This window comes from Sciurus carolinensis, unplaced genomic scaffold (genome assembly GCF_902686445.1).
Source record: "Sciurus carolinensis unplaced genomic scaffold, mSciCar1.2, whole genome shotgun sequence".
NCBI classification, from domain to species: Eukaryota; Metazoa; Chordata; class Mammalia; order Rodentia; family Sciuridae; genus Sciurus; species Sciurus carolinensis.
The window spans coordinates 172715-192337 of record NW_025920323.1 but is presented as its reverse complement, the minus strand read 5'-3'; the positions used below and the strand labels follow the sequence as shown (position 1 = coordinate 192337).

General features: G+C 35.8%; 2 protein-coding genes and 2 pseudogenes across 2 annotated transcripts; 2 read left to right on the top strand and 2 right to left on the bottom strand.

The window, feature by feature from the left end:
- Positions 1-1976: 1976 nt before the first annotated feature.
- LOC124975594 (olfactory receptor 4C46-like) lies at positions 1977-2558 on the bottom strand. Its single transcript, XM_047538230.1, has one exon. It carries the CDS (start codon positions 2556-2558, stop codon positions 1977-1979), a length of 582 nt encoding a protein of 193 aa, XP_047394186.1.
- A 2757-nt stretch (positions 2559-5315) lies between these two features.
- On the top strand, positions 5316-6215 carry LOC124975597 (olfactory receptor 4C11-like). Its single transcript, XM_047538233.1, has one exon. The coding sequence runs from the start codon at positions 5316-5318 to the stop codon at positions 6213-6215; it is 900 nt and encodes a 299-aa protein (XP_047394189.1).
- A 1591-nt stretch (positions 6216-7806) lies between these two features.
- Positions 7807-8727, top strand: LOC124975593 (olfactory receptor 4C16-like; annotated as a pseudogene).
- Positions 8728-15685: 6958 nt separating this feature from the next.
- Positions 15686-16612, bottom strand: LOC124975592 (olfactory receptor 4P4-like; annotated as a pseudogene).
- Positions 16613-19623: the final 3011 nt, after the last annotated feature.

Here is a 19623-nt window from a genome sequence, read left to right as displayed (position 1 = left end):
GAGCCTTTTTGTACTCTCGTGATAGACTTTTGCTTTTCCCTTTGTTCATGAAACAAGAATCTAAATGCATTGCTTGCTAGATTAAAAATTCCTTCAAAGTTTGACCCATGATCCTTACCATTATGCTTTAACAGTATTATGAGACCTTTCCTGATCTTGCTCTTTGCTGTCTCTTGAGTCTCAGGAGTTACAATATAGCTTTATTCTAGGTAAGTATGCAGTATTGATGACTGGCACCAGTAGAGTTTTGGTGAAAATAGTGTTGAATGAATAAATCATTCAATAACAACTATGTTGAATTGAAGTTTTTCTTAACCTGTGTATCTACTACCTGTCCTAGGAATGATTTATCCTCATATTGCCTATTTACCCTACTGATCTCACCCTATCCCTTGGGTGATTTTTCAATGTTTTCCCTTCTAGGAATCTTTCTTGACCCATGTCCCAGATTCCTCTTCTGTGGTTTTATAACACCCTTTCTACCTTACCCTTTCCAATTCTTGGCAGTGATTTTTCTACATCTTTCTGGGAGTCTCACAATAGATTTTAAATTTATAAAGGAAGAAGTTATTTACACTTTAAGTCACATCAGAAATACACTCAAATATATTTCTTGGGCACAAAAATTTATTAATGAGTGAAAGAAGAATTTCCTGAAAAGTATTTAATCCTGCAATTGCTTTGTATGTAGAAAGATCTACACATTATGAAAAACAACTTTTAATAATGAAATGTAGCCATGAAGTAACAGAAAAATGATAAACAGCCCACATTTGTAGAAGAATGATGTCTTCCTGAGGGAATATGAAGATAAACATTTTTTTTCAAACATTGTTAAACTGAATTCCATATTCTATCCCATTCCTCAGTTTGAGAATTAAACACATTTTTGTTTCATTTAAAGGGCAATCAAGAATTCTCTACAGAATTCTCATCTGAAGGAAATAAATGTAGAAAAAATTCCTGTAATCCCTTGTAATCTTTTGTAGTGTACATTTTATTGTATTCACTTTTTAATTTATTATTTTATTTATTTATTTAATATGTAATCAGGTATCAAGTATTGTACTACTTGTAGAAAATATTGGTAGCTAGCAGGCAAGTAATTTATGGACTATAACTGCACTTTTAGTAAATAGGAATTACAGAGAGATATCCAGGCACTCTTTTATTTAAGTCATCCCTCTTTTTAATGGGTTATCAGCAGACAGTGACATGAGCAATACTCTAGTTCTAAAGACTCAAAGGAAACTTAGAAACAGGGGTGAATCTCTTACCACTTGTAGGGTAAATAAATGGCCTGTTGTCTTTTTCCCAAAGTACTTAGATACTATAATATTAGTAGAAATATATGAGCATTTCTTTTGATAAATAAAATAGTATCAAATAACAATTAAATAGGTTGATTTTTAGTTATAGATAGTCAGAGTATTGTAATATGGTAAATACAGTCCTTTTCTCAGAAATTGTAACCAGTAAAATTATATGAAAATTTTCTCATCATTACTGGCAGTGAATGATAGAAGCTAAAAATATGGTCCAGAAAATCAGTAATATGGTTACTGAATCATCAGTACATCTGTTCTGATAACTCTCCGTTCTGATAACTCTCCATTTCTGTAAGGTAAAATAGGGTAATAGCAGTGTTTACCTGATTTAGTGTTATAGGCGTTATCGATCAATATCAATATTTTTTGATATCATTACTTTTTATTAGAAGGAAAAATTATAAATCCATATAAATAGATAAAGACAGAAAAAACGACCAGATTGGGTAGAAATTTGCAATATGAGTAGATTATTCAGGCTTCAGTTGTCTCTATTGTTTGAACCTGTTCCTACTTCTTTCAATGCAGATTTTGAGAATAACAGTCTTTTCTCATGCTCTTCCAATCATATTTTGCTGAGATATTACAAAATGTTCATTCACCCTTTCCTCTCTTGAATCAATGTTGGGATTTAAGCACATTCATTTATCAAATAATTTTCCTGCTAAACAATTTTCTAATGGCAGTTTTCATCTGAGAATTTCTCAAAGTGTAGATCACAGGATTTAACATGAGATTTATCATGGTATAGAATACAGCAACTGCTTTATCAATAGATATCAATAGATAAATTTGCTGGAGGTCTCGTGTACACAAATATGCAGGGAACAAAGAACAGGCAACCTCTGTGATGTGGGAGACACAGGTGGACAGGGCCTTGTGCCTGCCCTCCAGGCTATGGGTCTTCAGGGAGTGCAAGATGACCACATAGGAGACAAGCAGGAGGAGAAAGTTTAACAGGCAGATGGACCCACTGTTGGAAGCAACAAAGAGCCCCAGAATGTGGGTGTCAGTGCAGGCCAGATTGAGCAAAGGGCTCAGGTCACACATAAAGTGATCTATGACATTAGGGCCACAGAAGGGTAGTGGGATGATGAAGAGGAGCTGGATGGTTGCATGGAGAAAGCCTCCCATCCAGGACACTCCCCCTAGCAGCATGCACACTTTCCAGTTCATGATGGTTGCATAGTGCAAGGGTTTGCAGATGGCCACATATCGGTCATAGGCCATCACTGTAAGCAGGATGACCTCTACACCTCCAAAGAAATGTCCCCCAAAATGTGGGCCATACATCCATTGAAAAGGATAGTCTTCTTTTCATGAAGTGAATCTCTAATCAGTTTAAGATTATTGACAGAGGCATAGCAGGCCTCAATAAAGGAGAGATAGGCCAGGAAAAAATACATGGGAGATCCCAACAATGAGTTGGCAGTGATGGTTATCAAGATGAGCAAATTTCCTACCATAGAGATGATGTAGATGAACAAAAACACAGCAAATACAATCTTCTGCATCTTTGGGTTTTCTATAAGTTCCAGAAGAACAAACTCTGTCACATTGTTTGTAGACTCCATGTACTTCATGCGGAGATTTATTACATTACCTGAAAAAGTTGATAGAACCTAGGATTTATTCAAATTTTCCATCCTAATAAATATTAAATACCCAGAAACCCCTGACTTGTGAAATATTATGACATTTGTTTATTTTTGTGGTTGCATTTCTTTATTTTTGAGATGTAACAAAGGTTCTGAATTCTTGAAGATTACTCAAATGGTCACATGAGTGAATATTATAAAAATAGTACATAGAGAAGGAATCTGTAAACTGGCTGATAGGTTTCTGAGTACACTTACATATCTGGGATGACTTTGAGTCTGAATCGAAATAAGGGACTTTATGCCAGTAACAGCTTGGACCAAAATAAAGGTAAAAGATGAATGTACTAAATATCCATATACAGGCAAAAAAAGGGGAATATTGGCTCATATAGGGCTTCATGTGTCCTGGATGAAGCTGAGGAAATTCAGTAGAGTGGAAGCCAGAGACAGGAGCTCCAGGTATCAGAGTATTAAAATATTTGACATAAACAATGATGGAAATATGATAAAACACAAAAGAGATACTATAAAATGCACTTACTAAATTCAAGAACTTAATAATTGTTGATGTTGAAATATTTTAATGTGAATTCTGTGTATTCCAAAGTACCAACTACTATACACACAATTCTTTTTATTGGTTAGAATGGCCTTTGTGGTCAGCATTATTTTGTACATTTAACAGTTAATGAAATGATGTCAGAGACTAATGTTTACTGTTCTAAAAACAATAATAATATTATCTATTTTTTCTGAATATTTCATGTGTTTTAAGATATTTTGCAGATTCTTGTTGCAGATTCTCTTACTTGGGGTGCATTTTCTGACCCTTCACACACTTATATTATCATCTATAAACTGAGAATAACAATACCACCTCATCATCTGGTAAGAAAATTGATTGTTATATGAATATATCCACCACAGTTCTGGAGATACATAAAGGAAATTTCATCAACTTTTATAAATGTGCATTTGAGGCAAATATGCTTTCTTCTGGCAAGAGATTTTTTAATATATATAATCCATTTCAGAGTTAACTTTGCTTTTGACTGCACTATTATTTGGAGAACATATGTGACAAGGTTCATAGAAAAGTTTATCCCATATTGGTATAGTCAAAATAAATAAATTGCCATTTTATTTCTACCTTTTCTACCTTGAAGTCAGGATATGGATATCTGATAATATCAATTATAATTTCATTGAAAGTTTCAGCTGTGACTTGGAGCATTTCCTACTAATATTTGCAAAAATTCTTATTGCTTAGTCATGAACATGAAATTTGGAAAATATCTGATTGGTGTACTTTCTCTTTTTCCTGTATTATAATGTGACTCCTGGGGTCTTAAGAAAATCTATACAAAGATTCTGAAATATAAAGAGTAAAAAGAATAATTTAAGTTTGAATAACAATATTATAAAAATTACATAGTTTATGATAGATGCTGGATTTCGACATGAGAAACACTAGAGTGTTTTAAGAGGTAAAGTAAAGAGAGATTGATTTAGTTAAAGCAAAAGATTAAACTAAGTCTTGGAGGACCAGAGCAACTGTCTTATTCATTCATAAAATTTTGTTATTGCTTTAATTATTTTCCCTTTTCTTCCCTTCTCTTCTCTTCTCTCTCTTCAGAAAGGCAATTTAAGATGTTTAGAATGCCATTTATTAAATGTTCAGAGTATATATTAAATAAATATATTAAATTGCATTAACAGGTTCAAGAATGTACTGAGGTACCTGCATTACCTCTCTCTGTTTCTTTTTCTCTATCCCTCTCATTGTGTGTGTGTGTGTGTGTGTGTGTGTGTGTGTGTGTGTGTTTGAATGCTTAGACTCCAAGAGAGACTATCTCAAATGCTTAAACAATAATTATTCTAATGTTCAACATGCTTATTCTATAGCTACATTTTATGGGACTTCCAGGTTCAAAAAATGTAAAAGTATATTGAGGTAAATCTAGCTTAATTGTTTTTTTTTAGATTTGCAATGTATGCCCCTTCCACTGATAGCTTCATGCTGAAGACTAATGAACCCTATTCACTTTGCAAAGTTGCCTACTCATACCAAATCCACTAAAGCAATATTTAATTTGCTTGATGAAGCATTTGCTTTTTTATTACATTTTCTATGTCTTATTTAATTATTATCATATCCAACATGGAAAATGAGTGAAATAGTTGTTAGGAATTCCATATTATCCAGTAATAAGAATAAAAAAGTGACTGGAACCTATTGGGAGTTATCATTTATAGCATCCATTTTAAAGTTGCAATCTTATGACTGAGAATATGTATTCAAAATTTAGTATTCATTTCACATTTTTTTTCATTTCTCCTTTGCAGATTGTTTCCAACCTGTAATGTCCCCACATCAACAGAAACCATGTGGGAAAACAGTAATGTGACTCAGTTCATATTGCTAGGATTGACACAGAATCCTCTGAGTCAGAAAATGGTGTTTTTAATCTTCTTAATTTTCTCTGTGGGAACTGTATTGGGGAATACACTTGTTATTGTGAACATTGAGTCCAGCAGAACACTTGGAAGTCCCATGTACTACTTCTTATTTTATCTGTCCTTTGTTGATTCCTGTTATTCAACATCCACAGCCCCTAAGCTAATTGTGGATGCTCTCTCTGCAAAGAAACTCATATCCTACAGTGAGTGCATGACACAGATCTTTGCACTGCACTTATTTGGATGCATGGAGATCTTTGTCTTCATCCTCATGGCTGTTGATCACTATGTAGCCATTTGTAAGCCTTTGCATTACCCAAGGATCATGAGGAGGCAGGTCTGCCTCATCTTGATTGTCCTTGCCTGGATAGGGTCTTTTATGCATTCCATTGCTCAGGTTATCCTGGCCTTGAGATTGCCCTTCTGTGGACCCAATTTGAATGACCATTACTGCTGTGATCTGCAGCCCTTGTTTAAAATCACCTGCACAGACACTTATTTGCTGAATCTTCTGTTGGTGACTAACAGCGGGGCAATTTGTTTAGTCAGTTTAACAATTTTAACAATCATATACAATGTCATCCTGCATTCGCTGAGAAATCACAGTGCAGAAGGGAGGAAAAAAGCCCTATCCAATTGCACGTCTCACATCACTGTAGTGGTCTTGTTCTTTGGCCCCTGTATATTCATATATGCAAACCCCCCAAACACATTCCCCATGGACAAGATGGTGACAGTATCTCATACTATTGGAACACCCTTCCTTGATCCACTGATCTACACACTGAGGAAAGCAGAGGTGAAAAATGCCATGAGAAATCTATGACATTCTAAAACTACATCGGAAAGCAAGGGATGAATTGAGGGTTCAACCTCATATGTATCCAGATATGATATGACTGAATCTCTATGAATATTAAATATGATCATTTCTGATAATTGTAAGAGTAATATGTACTTACATATACGTTTGTTAGTTCTTAATTTTTTTAGTTGAAAAGCAGTCTGAATTCCATGGTATCTCTTTTTTTCTTTTTATAGAACTAATTTGGAAATTAAATCATGAAGTTATAGAAAATATTCTCTCTCTGAAGATTCTCTTCCTTTCCAGTCACTGTTGTTCTAGGGCCTGACTACTCTACATTCTAAAATCATGTACCTGATTTCCTTAGAGTTTTCTGTTTTCTGACCTCTGACTGTAAATATCCCTCACATATTTTGTCTGAATCCTTCTTTCCCTTAGAGTTCCTTTCTGGCACCTGTGAATATGAACTACAAGTCACATGAATCTTCACTCTGGTTTGATGAGAAAACATTTATTCTATCAGAGCCATGGAAATTTATGAGTATAGATAAATAAAATTCAGTCAGTTCATTGTCATTTTTTTCTTCCCTCTGTAAGGCATTCCCAGTAAGGTAGCAAGTGTCTTTGAACACTCTCAAAGAAATTAACTGATGTTATCAGAAGAACCCATGTCATTTATAACTGGTTTGTCTTTGGAAAGTTCCATTCTTTTAAATAAGAGACTCCTTTGATATAAAGTTATACTAAACTATATATTTCTTTTACCTTTTCTAAACTAATCAAAACATTGTGAGTATTTTTTAAGAACTGACTATAAATGTAGCTATAAATCATACACATTTTTATAAATAAGTTTAATAAATATGGAATCTATCACACATAAACCCACATAAGTAATTATATGGGTTTGAGGGTACTATGTGAATTTATGTTTTTAGCATGAAACTCCAATGGCAATAAAACATGTCCTAAATGCTGTGTATTACACCATGCAAGCATACTGCCAATTTTTGGGGGGAGTGGTATCAGGGTTCAAACTCAGGGGCACTCAACCACTGAGTCACATCCTCAGCCCTATTTTATTTAAAGAGAGCATCTCGCTGAGTTGCTTATCACCTTTCTGTTGCTGAGGCTGGCTTCGAACTCAAAATCCTCTTGCCTCAGCCTCTAGGGCTGCTGGGACTACAAGTGTGCATCACTCTACCAGGTCTGCCAAGTTTTTGATATGGAAAAAAATAAAGTAAATATCAATGTGGGGTAGTACATAGGGAGCAAAATCAGTCAGAATTTGGCCAAAGATAAGGAAGAGTTGCATTTGAAGAATTTTGTAGGAAAGCATTATATTCAAATCTTTATTTAAAAATGACATCCTACTATGTCAAGGACTCAGGTTGAGGACTCAAGTGTTAGATGACTTATTAAGAAATCATATCTGGAAGGTACTCAAAAATTAATGTTATATTGGCTTTGAATATCTCATAACCACACAAAACACCTTGAACTATTTTGCTCAAAATATTCCATAACTTAACAGAACACACCATAAATGAAATCCATTTTCATTTACAGATAGATCATCTCACACTTGCCCCTTCTCCTCATTCATGAAATCATGCAGCTGAACAATAATGTGACTGAGTTCATCCTACTTGGGTTGACATAAGATCCATTTAGGAAGAAAATAGTATTTGTCATATTTTTGCTTTTCTATTTGGGTAACTTGCTCATTATCACCACCATCAAGACCAGTCGGGCACTCGGCAGTCCAATGTACTTCTTCCTTTTCCATTTATCCTTACCTGATACCTGCTTCTCTACTTCCATAGCTCATAGAACAATTATGGATGCCCTTTTGAAGAACACGACTATTTCTTTCAGTGAGTGCATAATCCAAGTCTTTTCGTTACATTTCTTTGGCTGCCTGGAGATCTTCATTCTCATCCTCATGGCTGTTGACCACTATGTGGCCATCTGCAAGTCCCTGCACTGCATGACCATAATGAGTCACTGGGTCTGTAGTGTGTTGGTGGCTGTGGCCTGGGTGGGGTCCTGTGTGCATTCTTTAGTTCAGATTTTTCTTGCCTTGCCTTTGCCTTTCTGTGGTCCCAGTGAAATCAATCACTACTTCTGTGACTTGGAACCCTTGTTGAAGCTCACCTGTGCAGACACATATGTGACCAACCTACTCCTGGTGTCCAACAGTGGGACCATTTGTACAGTGAGTTTTGTCGTGCTGATGTTCTCCTACATCATCATCTTGCATTCTCTGAGAAACCACAGTGCAGAAGGGAGGAGAAAGGCCCTCTCCACCTGCATCTCTCACATTGTTGTGGTCATCTTGTTCTTTGTCCCTTGCATATTTATGTACACAAGACCTGCAACCACCTTCCCCATGGATAAGATGATAGCTGTGTTTTATACCATTGCAACACCTTTGATCAACCCTCTGATTTACACACTGAGGAATGCAGAAGTGAAAAAGGTCATGAGGAAGTTGTGGAGCAAGAAATTGGTCTCAGATGACCACTTTTAATCCTAGTTTGGATTAAAATAGAAGAAGTAAATAGAAAAATTTAACTTCTAATCACAGATTTAACAGAATAGTCCCTAGGGGAATGAGAGTTCCTTCAGGAAATGACATTTGTATGTGTACACTGACTACTTTAAATGGACTCTATGTAGAAAAGGAGACAGGATGAGGTGCAAACAGGTATGCAGGGGTTACTACCTTAAGTGTTGTTCACTTCTGTGACTCTTATTTGCCTATTATCTCTTGTAGAATTTATCTAGTGTTTTTCTTGCCTTTTTTCACATTGGTGCCTATTGTTCTGTGCTTGCAATGTTGTTCCACATGCTCAAATCCACAGAGGGGCAGTTTCTCTCTCTTCCAAATAGCCTTATTTGTTAAACATTTCAACCTCTTATATCTGATTATGTACCTTAACTTACTTGTTCTTCCTAACTCAGCAGAATGTACCATGTGCAACAATTAGAAAAGCATCTTATTATCATGGATTATAGACAATCTAGGTACTCCCCAAATCAATACTTGAAAGTATATATACTTTGGACTCTTACCATGTGTTTACATAGAAACTTCCAGAACAGTGACAGAATTTGGGCAGAAATTTTACCCTTCCAAAGGAGTAGTTTGATCTTAGGGAGACTTTGTTGTTTTCTTTTCTTTTGTTAATAAATTTATTCTTTTTCTAAAATATACTTCGTGCTCCTAATTTGAGTTCTTCTAATTTGAGGGAGTGGTATCAAAATTGCTTAAAAATTTGCAATTATGGATATTTGCTCAAAATATGGCATTATTACAATTATGGCACTGATGGCACAAATGAAAAATGGTATATTTACATGGACTAGAAGCGAAGAATATAAGCAGTTGAGTCAGATGTACTACTGCACCCCTGTAATCCCAGTGATTCAGGAGACTGAGACAGGAGGATCACAATTTCAAGGACAGACTTTTCATTTTAGTTAGACCCTGTCTCAGAAATTTAAAAAGAACTGTATTGTAACTCAGTGGTAGCACACCTCTTGATTCAACACCCAGTTTTGCAAAGTAAAAATTATATATAAACAGTTGATGTCAAAGAATTTTGAAATAGGAAGAAATTTCAGCAAAGTATGACATACCAAAGAGAGAATTTTCAAGTTTTTTTTTTAACAAATATTTACTATAAGTATATGAACTATGAATTTTCCTGTAGGAAAAGGCAGAACTGAGAAGAGTAACAAAACAGAAAGTGTTTGCCAGGGGTTCAGGAGGAGAAGAAAAGTGATTAAGTGAAACATGCAGCATTTTCAGAAGAGTGAAACTATTCTGTATGGTGCTGTAATGGTAGATGCTCGACAACACATGTGTCATAAACTCAACTGTACAAAGAGTAAAGAGTAACATAATCTGTGAATTTCAGTAAGCATTTATTAATACTGGTTCAATGACTGTAACAAATATTCCATACCAATGCAAGAGGTGTTGACAGGGAACTGCAAAGGGCAGAGTGCAGGTGTTAAGGATTCTTTGTTCCTTCCATGAAATTTTCATGTGACCCTAAAACTGCTTTAAACATAAAGTACATTTTTTAAAGTTATGCTCATAACAGAAAGCCCAGCTTTTCATCATAGTATTTTAAAATGCATTACTGCAAATTTTTTCCAAAATTTTGGTTTAAGTACATCTTTTATTAACATATTGATGCCCCCAAACCACCCAAAATTTTCCCTACAGTGCAAAACAAATGACGAAAATGTCATTATTAAATGCACAATACTATAATTTCTGTGCACCATTTTTTTAAATATTGAGAAGTATTAAATATTTATAAGCATTGAATAATTTGCATTAAAATAATTTAATTACTTTCCAGAGGAAGATTTTAGTATGTTCAAATTTAGATATCTAAAATGTTCCTTTATGATGATGGCTGTCTATTTTGGTTTTCTCTGTCTCAATGAATATAAATGAGGATATAATTTTGTAAGTAGTTGAAGACTTCAATTATAACATGTAACATAAGAACTCTGATGTGTATATAACTATATAGAGACTGCCAGATATAAAAATCAAAGACTAGCCTGGTTGAGAAAAAGTCACTTAAAGAATTGTTTCTTCACAATTAATAGAACAAGGTCAAAAATCACCAAGTGTACAGAATGCAACACCATTGACTATTTGACACCTAAAGAATGCTCAATTTAACAACAGCAAAGTAACACTATTTTCATCTGTCTTTGAAATGCAAATCTGGATAGATTATGAGATGAGACATAACATTAGTGGATAAATTTTAAGGATTTTAAAATCATAAAGAAAATGTGGTGTATATACACAATGGAAGCACTCAGTCTTACAGAATAATGAAATTATGCTATTTACCCATAAATGATGGAGTTGGAAGATATCATGCTAAGTGAAATAACAAATCCCAAAGAACCAAAGGCTTGGTGTTTTCTCTGTAGGCAGATGCTACTTCACAATAACAGGAAAGCAGTGTGGTTAGGGAAGAATGGAGCTACTTTGGATGAATAGAGTTACTTTGGATAAGTTAGAGGGGAGTGAAGGGAAGGAATGGGACAGGGGAGTAGGAAGGATAGTAGAATGAATCAGACATTATTACCCTATGTACATAAATTATTATAACCCCAGTGTAATTCGACATCGTATACAACCAGAAGAATTAGCAATTATAGTCTTTTTATGTATGATATGTCAAAATGCATTCTACTGTCATGTATAACTAATTATAAAAATTTTGAAAAAAGAAAGGGAAAATAAGTCATATATATGTACATGACATTGAAAAACTGGAAATCTAAGTATAAAGGACTAATCTTAAGATTAGGTCAAGAAAAATTCATATTGTATTATATTTTATACAAAGGAACAAGGATAATAATGATGGCTTACTTCTATTAGAAACTGGGGAGGTGATATTCAAAAGAAAAGCACATTTAAAGTAAGAAAAACACAATGTCAATACAGAATCCTGTATTAATTAAAGACAGCCTGCAAAACTAGTTATAACAATGACCTTACCTATGAATCAAAAGCAGAAATACATGACCAAAGAACACAGTTTGGAAGAGAAGACACACCAGATGGAAATTCAGAACTCCAGGAAAAAATGGAGAGAACTAGAATATGTAACTACACAGTATTTTTCTTCCTGAATTTTTTATATACAGTTGATCACTTAAAGTCCAAAAGTAAAGAATGGATTGTAAATTTTAAATCACACATGACAGAAAAATATGTCAATAAAAGCACAAATCACAAGTATAAATGGAATTTTACCTTTTAAATTTCTTATATTACATATTGAGTAGGTTTCCTTTAATTCAAAATAAAATTTAATAATTATATGTATAATATATTTTATACAAAATGTACTTAATTCTTAATATGTTATTTATTAACCAGTCACAATAATATTTTATTATAATCTCAAAGACTAAAAAAAAACTAAAAGAACAGTAAGGACAGGTGCCCTTTTAAAGCCAAAAGTATTCTGGTATCTAACTTAGTTTGCAAGGAACTGGGCATCCCCATTCTATGTTAACAAAGGTAAATATATGAAAAATTTTAAAAGTCAACTCTTCTTGGATCCACAGGAGAAATGAGGTTACAAGTCACACTACTACTCTAAAATGGGAGAGCATGAACAAAATGGAGTCATGGGCTTCTGCTAGGGCAGAAGGCTCTGCATTAACAATGCTGGTATAGGAAAGCATCAGCAGTTAACTGGGACATATCGGGAGGCTCGGAGTACACAAGAGATGAACTTCAGGGGCATCCCCTGTGAGTTTTACCTGCTAAAATACTAAGCAGTTCCCACTTTAAGCATTTGAGGAAATTCCCTTGTCCTCCTGACAGAAAGATGATAAAGGAACCAGTTTGAATACTGGAGTGCATTCTGTCTGCCTTAACAAGGTGTGCCTTCTGGAAAAATTAGCTAAGAAGCTAACCTGCTGGGATGTTATCAGAGCCAACTGATCTAGGGATGAAAAAATCCAACTCCAGCCCCCTCAGTCATCCTGTCCAACCTAGAAGGGGGGCTATGAAGAACTTGTGAACCACAGTCCATGAAACAGGCTCACTGCTACACTGAGACCTGTCATGAGACTGTAGGATGATTCTCCTCCATGGCAACTAACCCACAGTGCTAAAGAGCTATTTATATGCCTATAGAGAAAAATTTACACAGCGTAATAAAAAGTAAAAGCAAAGCAAAACAAAAACAAAGAACACAGTTTAAAACAAAATGTAGACAGTAGAACCAGAACCAGATTGGCAGTCATGTTAGTATTTTCAAACCAGGAATCAAAACAAATATGATTAGAATGCTGAGGTCTTTTAGTCATTTCAAGCTCTTATAACATAAGAATAATAGACTGCAGGTCTCAGATATTCATTTCCAAGAACTCTGAAGACTAGGGAAATTATTTTTAAGGTGCCAGTTGATTTGGTTCCTGGGAAGGGCCTCTTAATGGTTTTCAGATGTCCATCCTCTGCCATGTCCTCTTATGGCAGAGGGCACAGAGGGAGGGAATTCAGACTCCCTCCTCTCTTGTTGTCAGGGCACCAGTCCCACGCTTGAGGACTCTGTCTTCACAACTGAATTCCTCCTTAAGCCTCCATCTCCTAATGGCATCCTGATGGGGTTAGAGTTTCAACATGTGAGTTGTGAATACCTGACATTCTGTTCATAGCAAGGTTCTCATGGATAAAGCACACAGACTGAAAGAACAGATGAGAAATATAAGTAGGAATTGTCAGGACTGGTATCTAGGTCCATGAAATTTTTCTTGAATCCTGGACCCACTTAGATGGATCTATTGACTATATGCATAGTGGATGGACTTCAGTCTTTGTCCACAGGAGTCAATCTGATCTACAGGTGATTCTAAAAACTGGAATAGTCCTTGTTCTTGTAAAACTGAGATGAACCTGTGGCCTCAGTGCCTTTGGCCAGTCCTGAAGACTGAATCTCCAGATAGGATGGTGGGTCTGTGTTGACTGGTTTGGAGCCTGGGTCTACAGGGGTAGTCTGGAACTGTAGTTCATAGGAAACATTCTGTCTTTTGAATCTGCTGGGAAGAACTTGGACACTAGGTATTCTGGAGTAGGCATAGATCCTAAATACTGAAGGACCTTCGACCATATACAACCCTGAAGCCTGAAACTGGTCTTATTCTGAGCTAGGCATGTAGACTGGATACATATAGCCTAGGGCCAGTCTGATATTAGCCTGTTACCTAGACTTTTAAGATTTGCCTGAAGCCTGAGACCACTGAGGCTAGCATGCATTTTAGCTGATCTGGAGGTTAGTTCCCTTGGGGACAAACTGGAACCTGGGTCAAAAGGATGGTCCATGAACCTGAGATTCTGGGTCTAGGAATGGGAATTACTAGGACAAGAATGGCCCCTTAATCTGTTGTTTGTGCAGGGGCTGGCCTTGAGTGTGAGGCCATGGTGACTGACCTGACACTGATTAAACATGGAGCTGTATGCTCAGCACCAGTGTGGTGCCTGGGGCCTGCAGGACAATCCTAGACTAGAACCTGGGGGTCATTGGATCCTATTTGGCAAGCGGGAGGGCTTCAAAGTTCAGACAATGGGTACCATCCTGGAGTCTATATCTGCAGGGTTTGTCCTGCACTCTGATTCAGTGATGATGATGGCCTTATGAATAGGGTCACAGGGCCAATCTGGACCTGGAGAGGGCCTGAATCCTGGTGCTATGGGACAGGCTTGGATTTTGGGCTGCAGAATCTAACCTGACAGTTGGGCAGACTTGGAAGTTCAATCCATGGGTGCCAGCTTGGAGCTTGTATCAGAAGTGTCTGCTCAAAGACTGAGTTTGTAGGAACCAGCCTGATAACTAGGATCCTGGGATCATTCCAGCATCTGGGGCCAAGGTCATTCTTTTGATGTGTTTGGTCTAGAGCCATGGGCTAGTAGAGTTGGGCTAGTGGTGAGACAGGCCCCAAGAACTTGAAGGCAGACCTAGAGTCTGGGCCTCTTGTGCTGTGGTGAGCTAGAGGTTAGTGCACAGGTACTGGAAATAGAATCTGGTGCTAAAAGAGTTTGCACAGCAGTAGATTTTACTGAGGAAGTTCCCACATAGGGGTCTATGGCCAAGTTCAGTGCTCACTTTCCTCATCTTTCCTGACTGGGAAAGTATTGCTCTTCATGCTTGGGGTTGGGAAAAAGGGTGATGCAGAGAAGGTAAAACTCTTCTTCCTGCCTTTTCCGATTCATCTTTCCTAATATCTGTGTTACACTCATGTTATAAAATCTCACATGGTTTCTGAACTCTTGTGAAAGGATATTTGTACGTTGACAGTTGTTCAAATTGATATTTCTGTAGGGGGAAGAGTGCTAGAAGTTTCTATTTCATCAACTTCATAATGGCAGCCTCAATTTGAAACTTCTGATTAGTAAAACAGGTTATTAAGAATCACTTACAATATCTTCCATCAATTACAATGTGAATAGGAAAACTACATTGCATCACACTGTTTTCAAACCTTAAAATTTGCAACGGATACATCTTTCTTTTATTTTGTCATTTTTTAATTGCAGTGGAAGCCTCAATAAAGAAGTTCTTAATTCTCTGTATCTATAGCAGATGTCTCAGTTGAGAAACCTGCTTCCTGAGACAGGGCACAACTGACAAACCATGAAGCATTTCTAATTTGAATCAATATCAGTAACATAATGTTCCTTTTGTCTTGGTTTATGAAGGACAGATTAACTGCTAGAATGTCAGAGCCAGGAAGAACCTGGAGATCATCTGGTTCCCTTCTTCTGTGTACAGTTTCAGAAATGTAAAGCAACAGAAGGAGAATGGTAGGGTCTTCTCTCTTCAAGATGTGCTGCTTGGGAGACACATACCACCTCTCTGCACCTGCCCTCTTTACTGACATTGATTCAGTGTGGAGAACAAGATCAGTCCAAGGGTGTCAACCCCAAGGTCTCAAGTCCCTTCCAATAATTTGTGTGGGTCCCACACCTTCCTCATGGTGTTCTTCATGTCTGCATTTCTCAGTGTGTAGATGAGAGGGTTGAACAAGGGGGCAATCATGGTGTAAAACAGAGCAGAAACTTTGTCATGGCTGACAGATCGGCCATGGGGACACAGGTGAAGATGAGGGGCAAGAAGAACATAAGCACAACTGTGATGTGTGAGTCACAGGTGGAGAGGGCTTTGTGGCAGCCCTCAAGTGAGCGAGTCCTCAAGGTGGATAGGATGATGATGTAAGAAATTACCAAGGCAACAAAGGTCAGAATGGACAGCATCCCTGTGGTGGTAATGATTATGATCTTCAAGAGCCTCATGTCAGTGCAGGACAACTTCGACAGGGGGAAGACATCACAGAAATAGTGGCCTATCTGATTGGGGCCACAGAAGGGAAGTTGAAAAAAGATCAACACCCACATCAGTGAATGGATAAAAACTCCAATGACAGAAGCCATTACAAGGATATAGCATGCCCGTCTGCTCATGATGACCACATAGTGAAGGGGTCTACAGATGGCTACATAGTGATCATTGGCCATGGCCACCAAGATAAAGGTCTCAGTGGCTCCAAAGAAGTGGGCGTGAAACATCTGGGACACACAACCACTGAAGGAGATGGTGTTCCACTGAACCAGTAAGTCTATGATCAGTTTGGGGGGCCACTGTGGAAGTAAAGCAGACATCCAAGAAGGACAGGTTGCTGAGGAAAAAGTACATGGGTTGCTCACCAAGGTGGTTTCCGCTGATGGTGAGAAGAATGACCAGGTTTCCTGAAAGAATTGCAAGATAGCCAAGTGAAAATATCACACAGCAGGGAGTCTTCACATCTGCATTACTAAATAGTCCCACAAGAATAAATTCAGTAATATTCTCATATTCCATGTTTTTTCATGGGCTTGATTATTTAAAGGGAGAGGATAATATACCTGAAACACTAGACCATTGGAAATCATTGATTTATTTTCAAAATCATGTGTTCAGTAAATACATATATTGATTGCTTATTGTGAATCAATCAGTATAATTCACACTAGTAGTACAGCAATGGATAAAATATATAGAATATTTACTCACAAGTAGAATGCAGGTCATTAGAGCAGACTCACTAGTAACAGGAATAGCACAGAAAATCAATCCTGATGGTGATGAATCCCAAACCCTCACACCACAAACAATAGGGTGAATACTTTAAGCACAAAGCACAGTTTTTCAGTTCAATTTTAAGATGGTGTTTCAGTGTTACAACTTATTAGTAGCTTTGAAATCTCCAGTGTGTTTAAAAAGCCAATAGTTTGTCTATTCTTCAAAGGCAGGATGGATACTCTCATTCTCAGTTCTTCTAAACTGATAAATTTAAAAGTCAATCATGTCTAGTGATACCATACTTCAACAAACTCATGCAAATATTAAACCTCTGGATAACAATCTCATCAAGTCCTTTTAGGACTCAAGAAAATGTTTTTAAAAAATGAGGGAGAGGGAGAGCAACAAATCAATCTGTGGAGAAGAGGGTTGCTCCATCATATGGGCCTCCAGAATGGTTATTGCTTCCTAAACTTTTCCTTTTTTTCCAGTTCATTTTCCTGTCTCATCCAGGAGTTCTCAAGTTCTCATCATGTGGGTCTGTTGTCAGATTTCCTAGTATTTCTTCTTGCAATAGCAAACTTGCAAATACACTGGCATTCAAGTTTTTTCTACACTTCATCTGTTTTACTGCCTTGGATCTCTGAATTGAACCAAGCATTTTCCCTCACCAGACTCACTACATGTTCATTGTAAAATCCTGGCATATATCAGTAAAAGAGAAAATATTTGTTTGATGCAAATGATCACCCTACATCTCTTTCTTTCTTTCTGGGACTTGGAGTAACTTGATCTAAAATGAGTCACACAACTGCTAAACTCAAGCCTGGTTTTATAGAAAATAAATCCTACTCACTGAGAAAAAATTGTCAGCAAGCTTTTAAAGAGTTAGAACAGCAAGGAAATCATGCCCTTTGCACTGTATGTGTTCCTATGAAAAATGTTTTGGAAAAAATCAAATTTGATATACAAAGAGATTTTCAATAGGATTTTAGGCATATGATGGATGTGTGAGTCAAAGTCCATTTATGAACCTTAAGTTAACAACTCAACTTCTGATTTAATTTCAATTTTGGGGGGAGAGGGGGCACTCTCTAGAATTGTTAAAAAAGTCCCATTGCATTGGTCCTGAAATGTGATGTTAATTTTTTGAGTAAAAGCTTCAAAATTGTTTTTATCTATACCGTTGCTAAAAATGGAAACTTCTTCATAAACATGGCATTTTAATAGAAATATAAAAAAATTAAAACCATTTAACATGATTTATGGTTAGGAAGAATGAATGCAGTAAAAAAAAAAAAACTTAATTTGTTCCCAATTAACCAATACCATAAATAATTATAAACTAAAACTGTGACAAAGTTTTTACTAAATTTTGAAAAGTAAGTTTCCAAAATTCAGCACTAGTCAATATCCAGCATAGGTAAATAAAAATTTGTTTTCAGATATTAAAGTACATTAAAAATATATGACAAAGAAATGTTATTAAATACAGATGACAATATAAATACAGGCAATAAACAAGCACATAAATACAATGAATTTAATCTATATTTAAAGTAATACCTCAAAATACAGGATTTTTTGTAACTAATATTAGAACTTGACTCTCCACTTGAGAAAATGCCCTGTATCCACCCACCACCCCACAACAAAAAAAAAAGAAAATTTCTTCTTGGTCACAAGAAATATTTCAGATGGTTGAACTATGCGAATGTATAAAATAAAACTAGAACAAATATTTAGGGAATAATTAGGTGAATAAATTTAGACTGTAGGAAAAATTTTAAGCAAAAAAATTCATAATAAAATGTGTAATATACTTAAATATTATATCTAACAAAATTTCATATGGGGAAAGTATTTTAAGAAGTGACAAAATGGTAATAAATATTTTTAACACCTTCATATCTATAATATGAATCTAAGTCACTCAACTTTACTGAAACAGCAAAATTTGAATGGGTAATGTACATAAAGGAAATTACAATGGGGTAATAGCGTATATAAAAGTTCTCTCACTCATTAACAATCATGGCAATAAAAATTAAATGGCATTGAGATAATAGTCTGACTCATCAGCCTTGTAAAAATAAAATGCAAAAGCCTATCTATAAAAATATGATAATGGTTTAGAGAATAAGATTTGATCTAGGGAAACCACAAAGAATTCACAAGAATATTCACTGAAGCCTTGTTCATACTTGAAAAAGGATATTGATCTAAATACCTGCTGGTAATAGAATGGGAAGTAAGCTGTGATATATTTTATTATAGAATAATAGATAGAAACTTAATTGTCTTAAGTGGGTTGACACAGGACACACAACTTGACTAAAACATTAAGAGATATGGTTGAGCAGAAATCAAACAAGATACACATAAATGGGAAAATATGACAATTTTTTTGAATAAATGACAAGTAATACTAAGGAGTTTCAATGAGTACCTGTGTGCTTATGAATAAAAAGGAAAAAGTATGGAAGGAAACATGTACATTTGAGGAATTCAGGGACTAATATCCAAAAGGGAATATAATCAAAATAGATTATTTAGATTTCCTTATTAATAATCAAATGTGAATGTAATATTGTTTCAAGATTACGGAAATTCAGTATGTCCTTTCCTCAGTTACTTAAATGAACATAGATAAAGAAGCTAATACCTAAAATTATATTTCATGAACTGCCATATAAAATGCAAAATACCTAGGCAGATACATTCCTGTGCCCTACACCTATACAGGGAATATTTGATTTAAGGAAACAGGGAATATCTTTATATCTACATCTCATCGTACACCTATATCT

What these genes read in the sequence shown, in the direction of transcription:
- LOC124975597 (XM_047538233.1), top strand. Translation starts at nt 5,316, where the DNA reads ATGTGGGAAAACAGTAATGTGACTCAGTTCATATTGCTAGGATTGACA.
- LOC124975594 (XM_047538230.1), bottom strand. Translation starts at nt 2,558, where the DNA reads ATGGCCTATGACCGATATGTGGCCATCTGCAAACCCTTGCACTATGCA.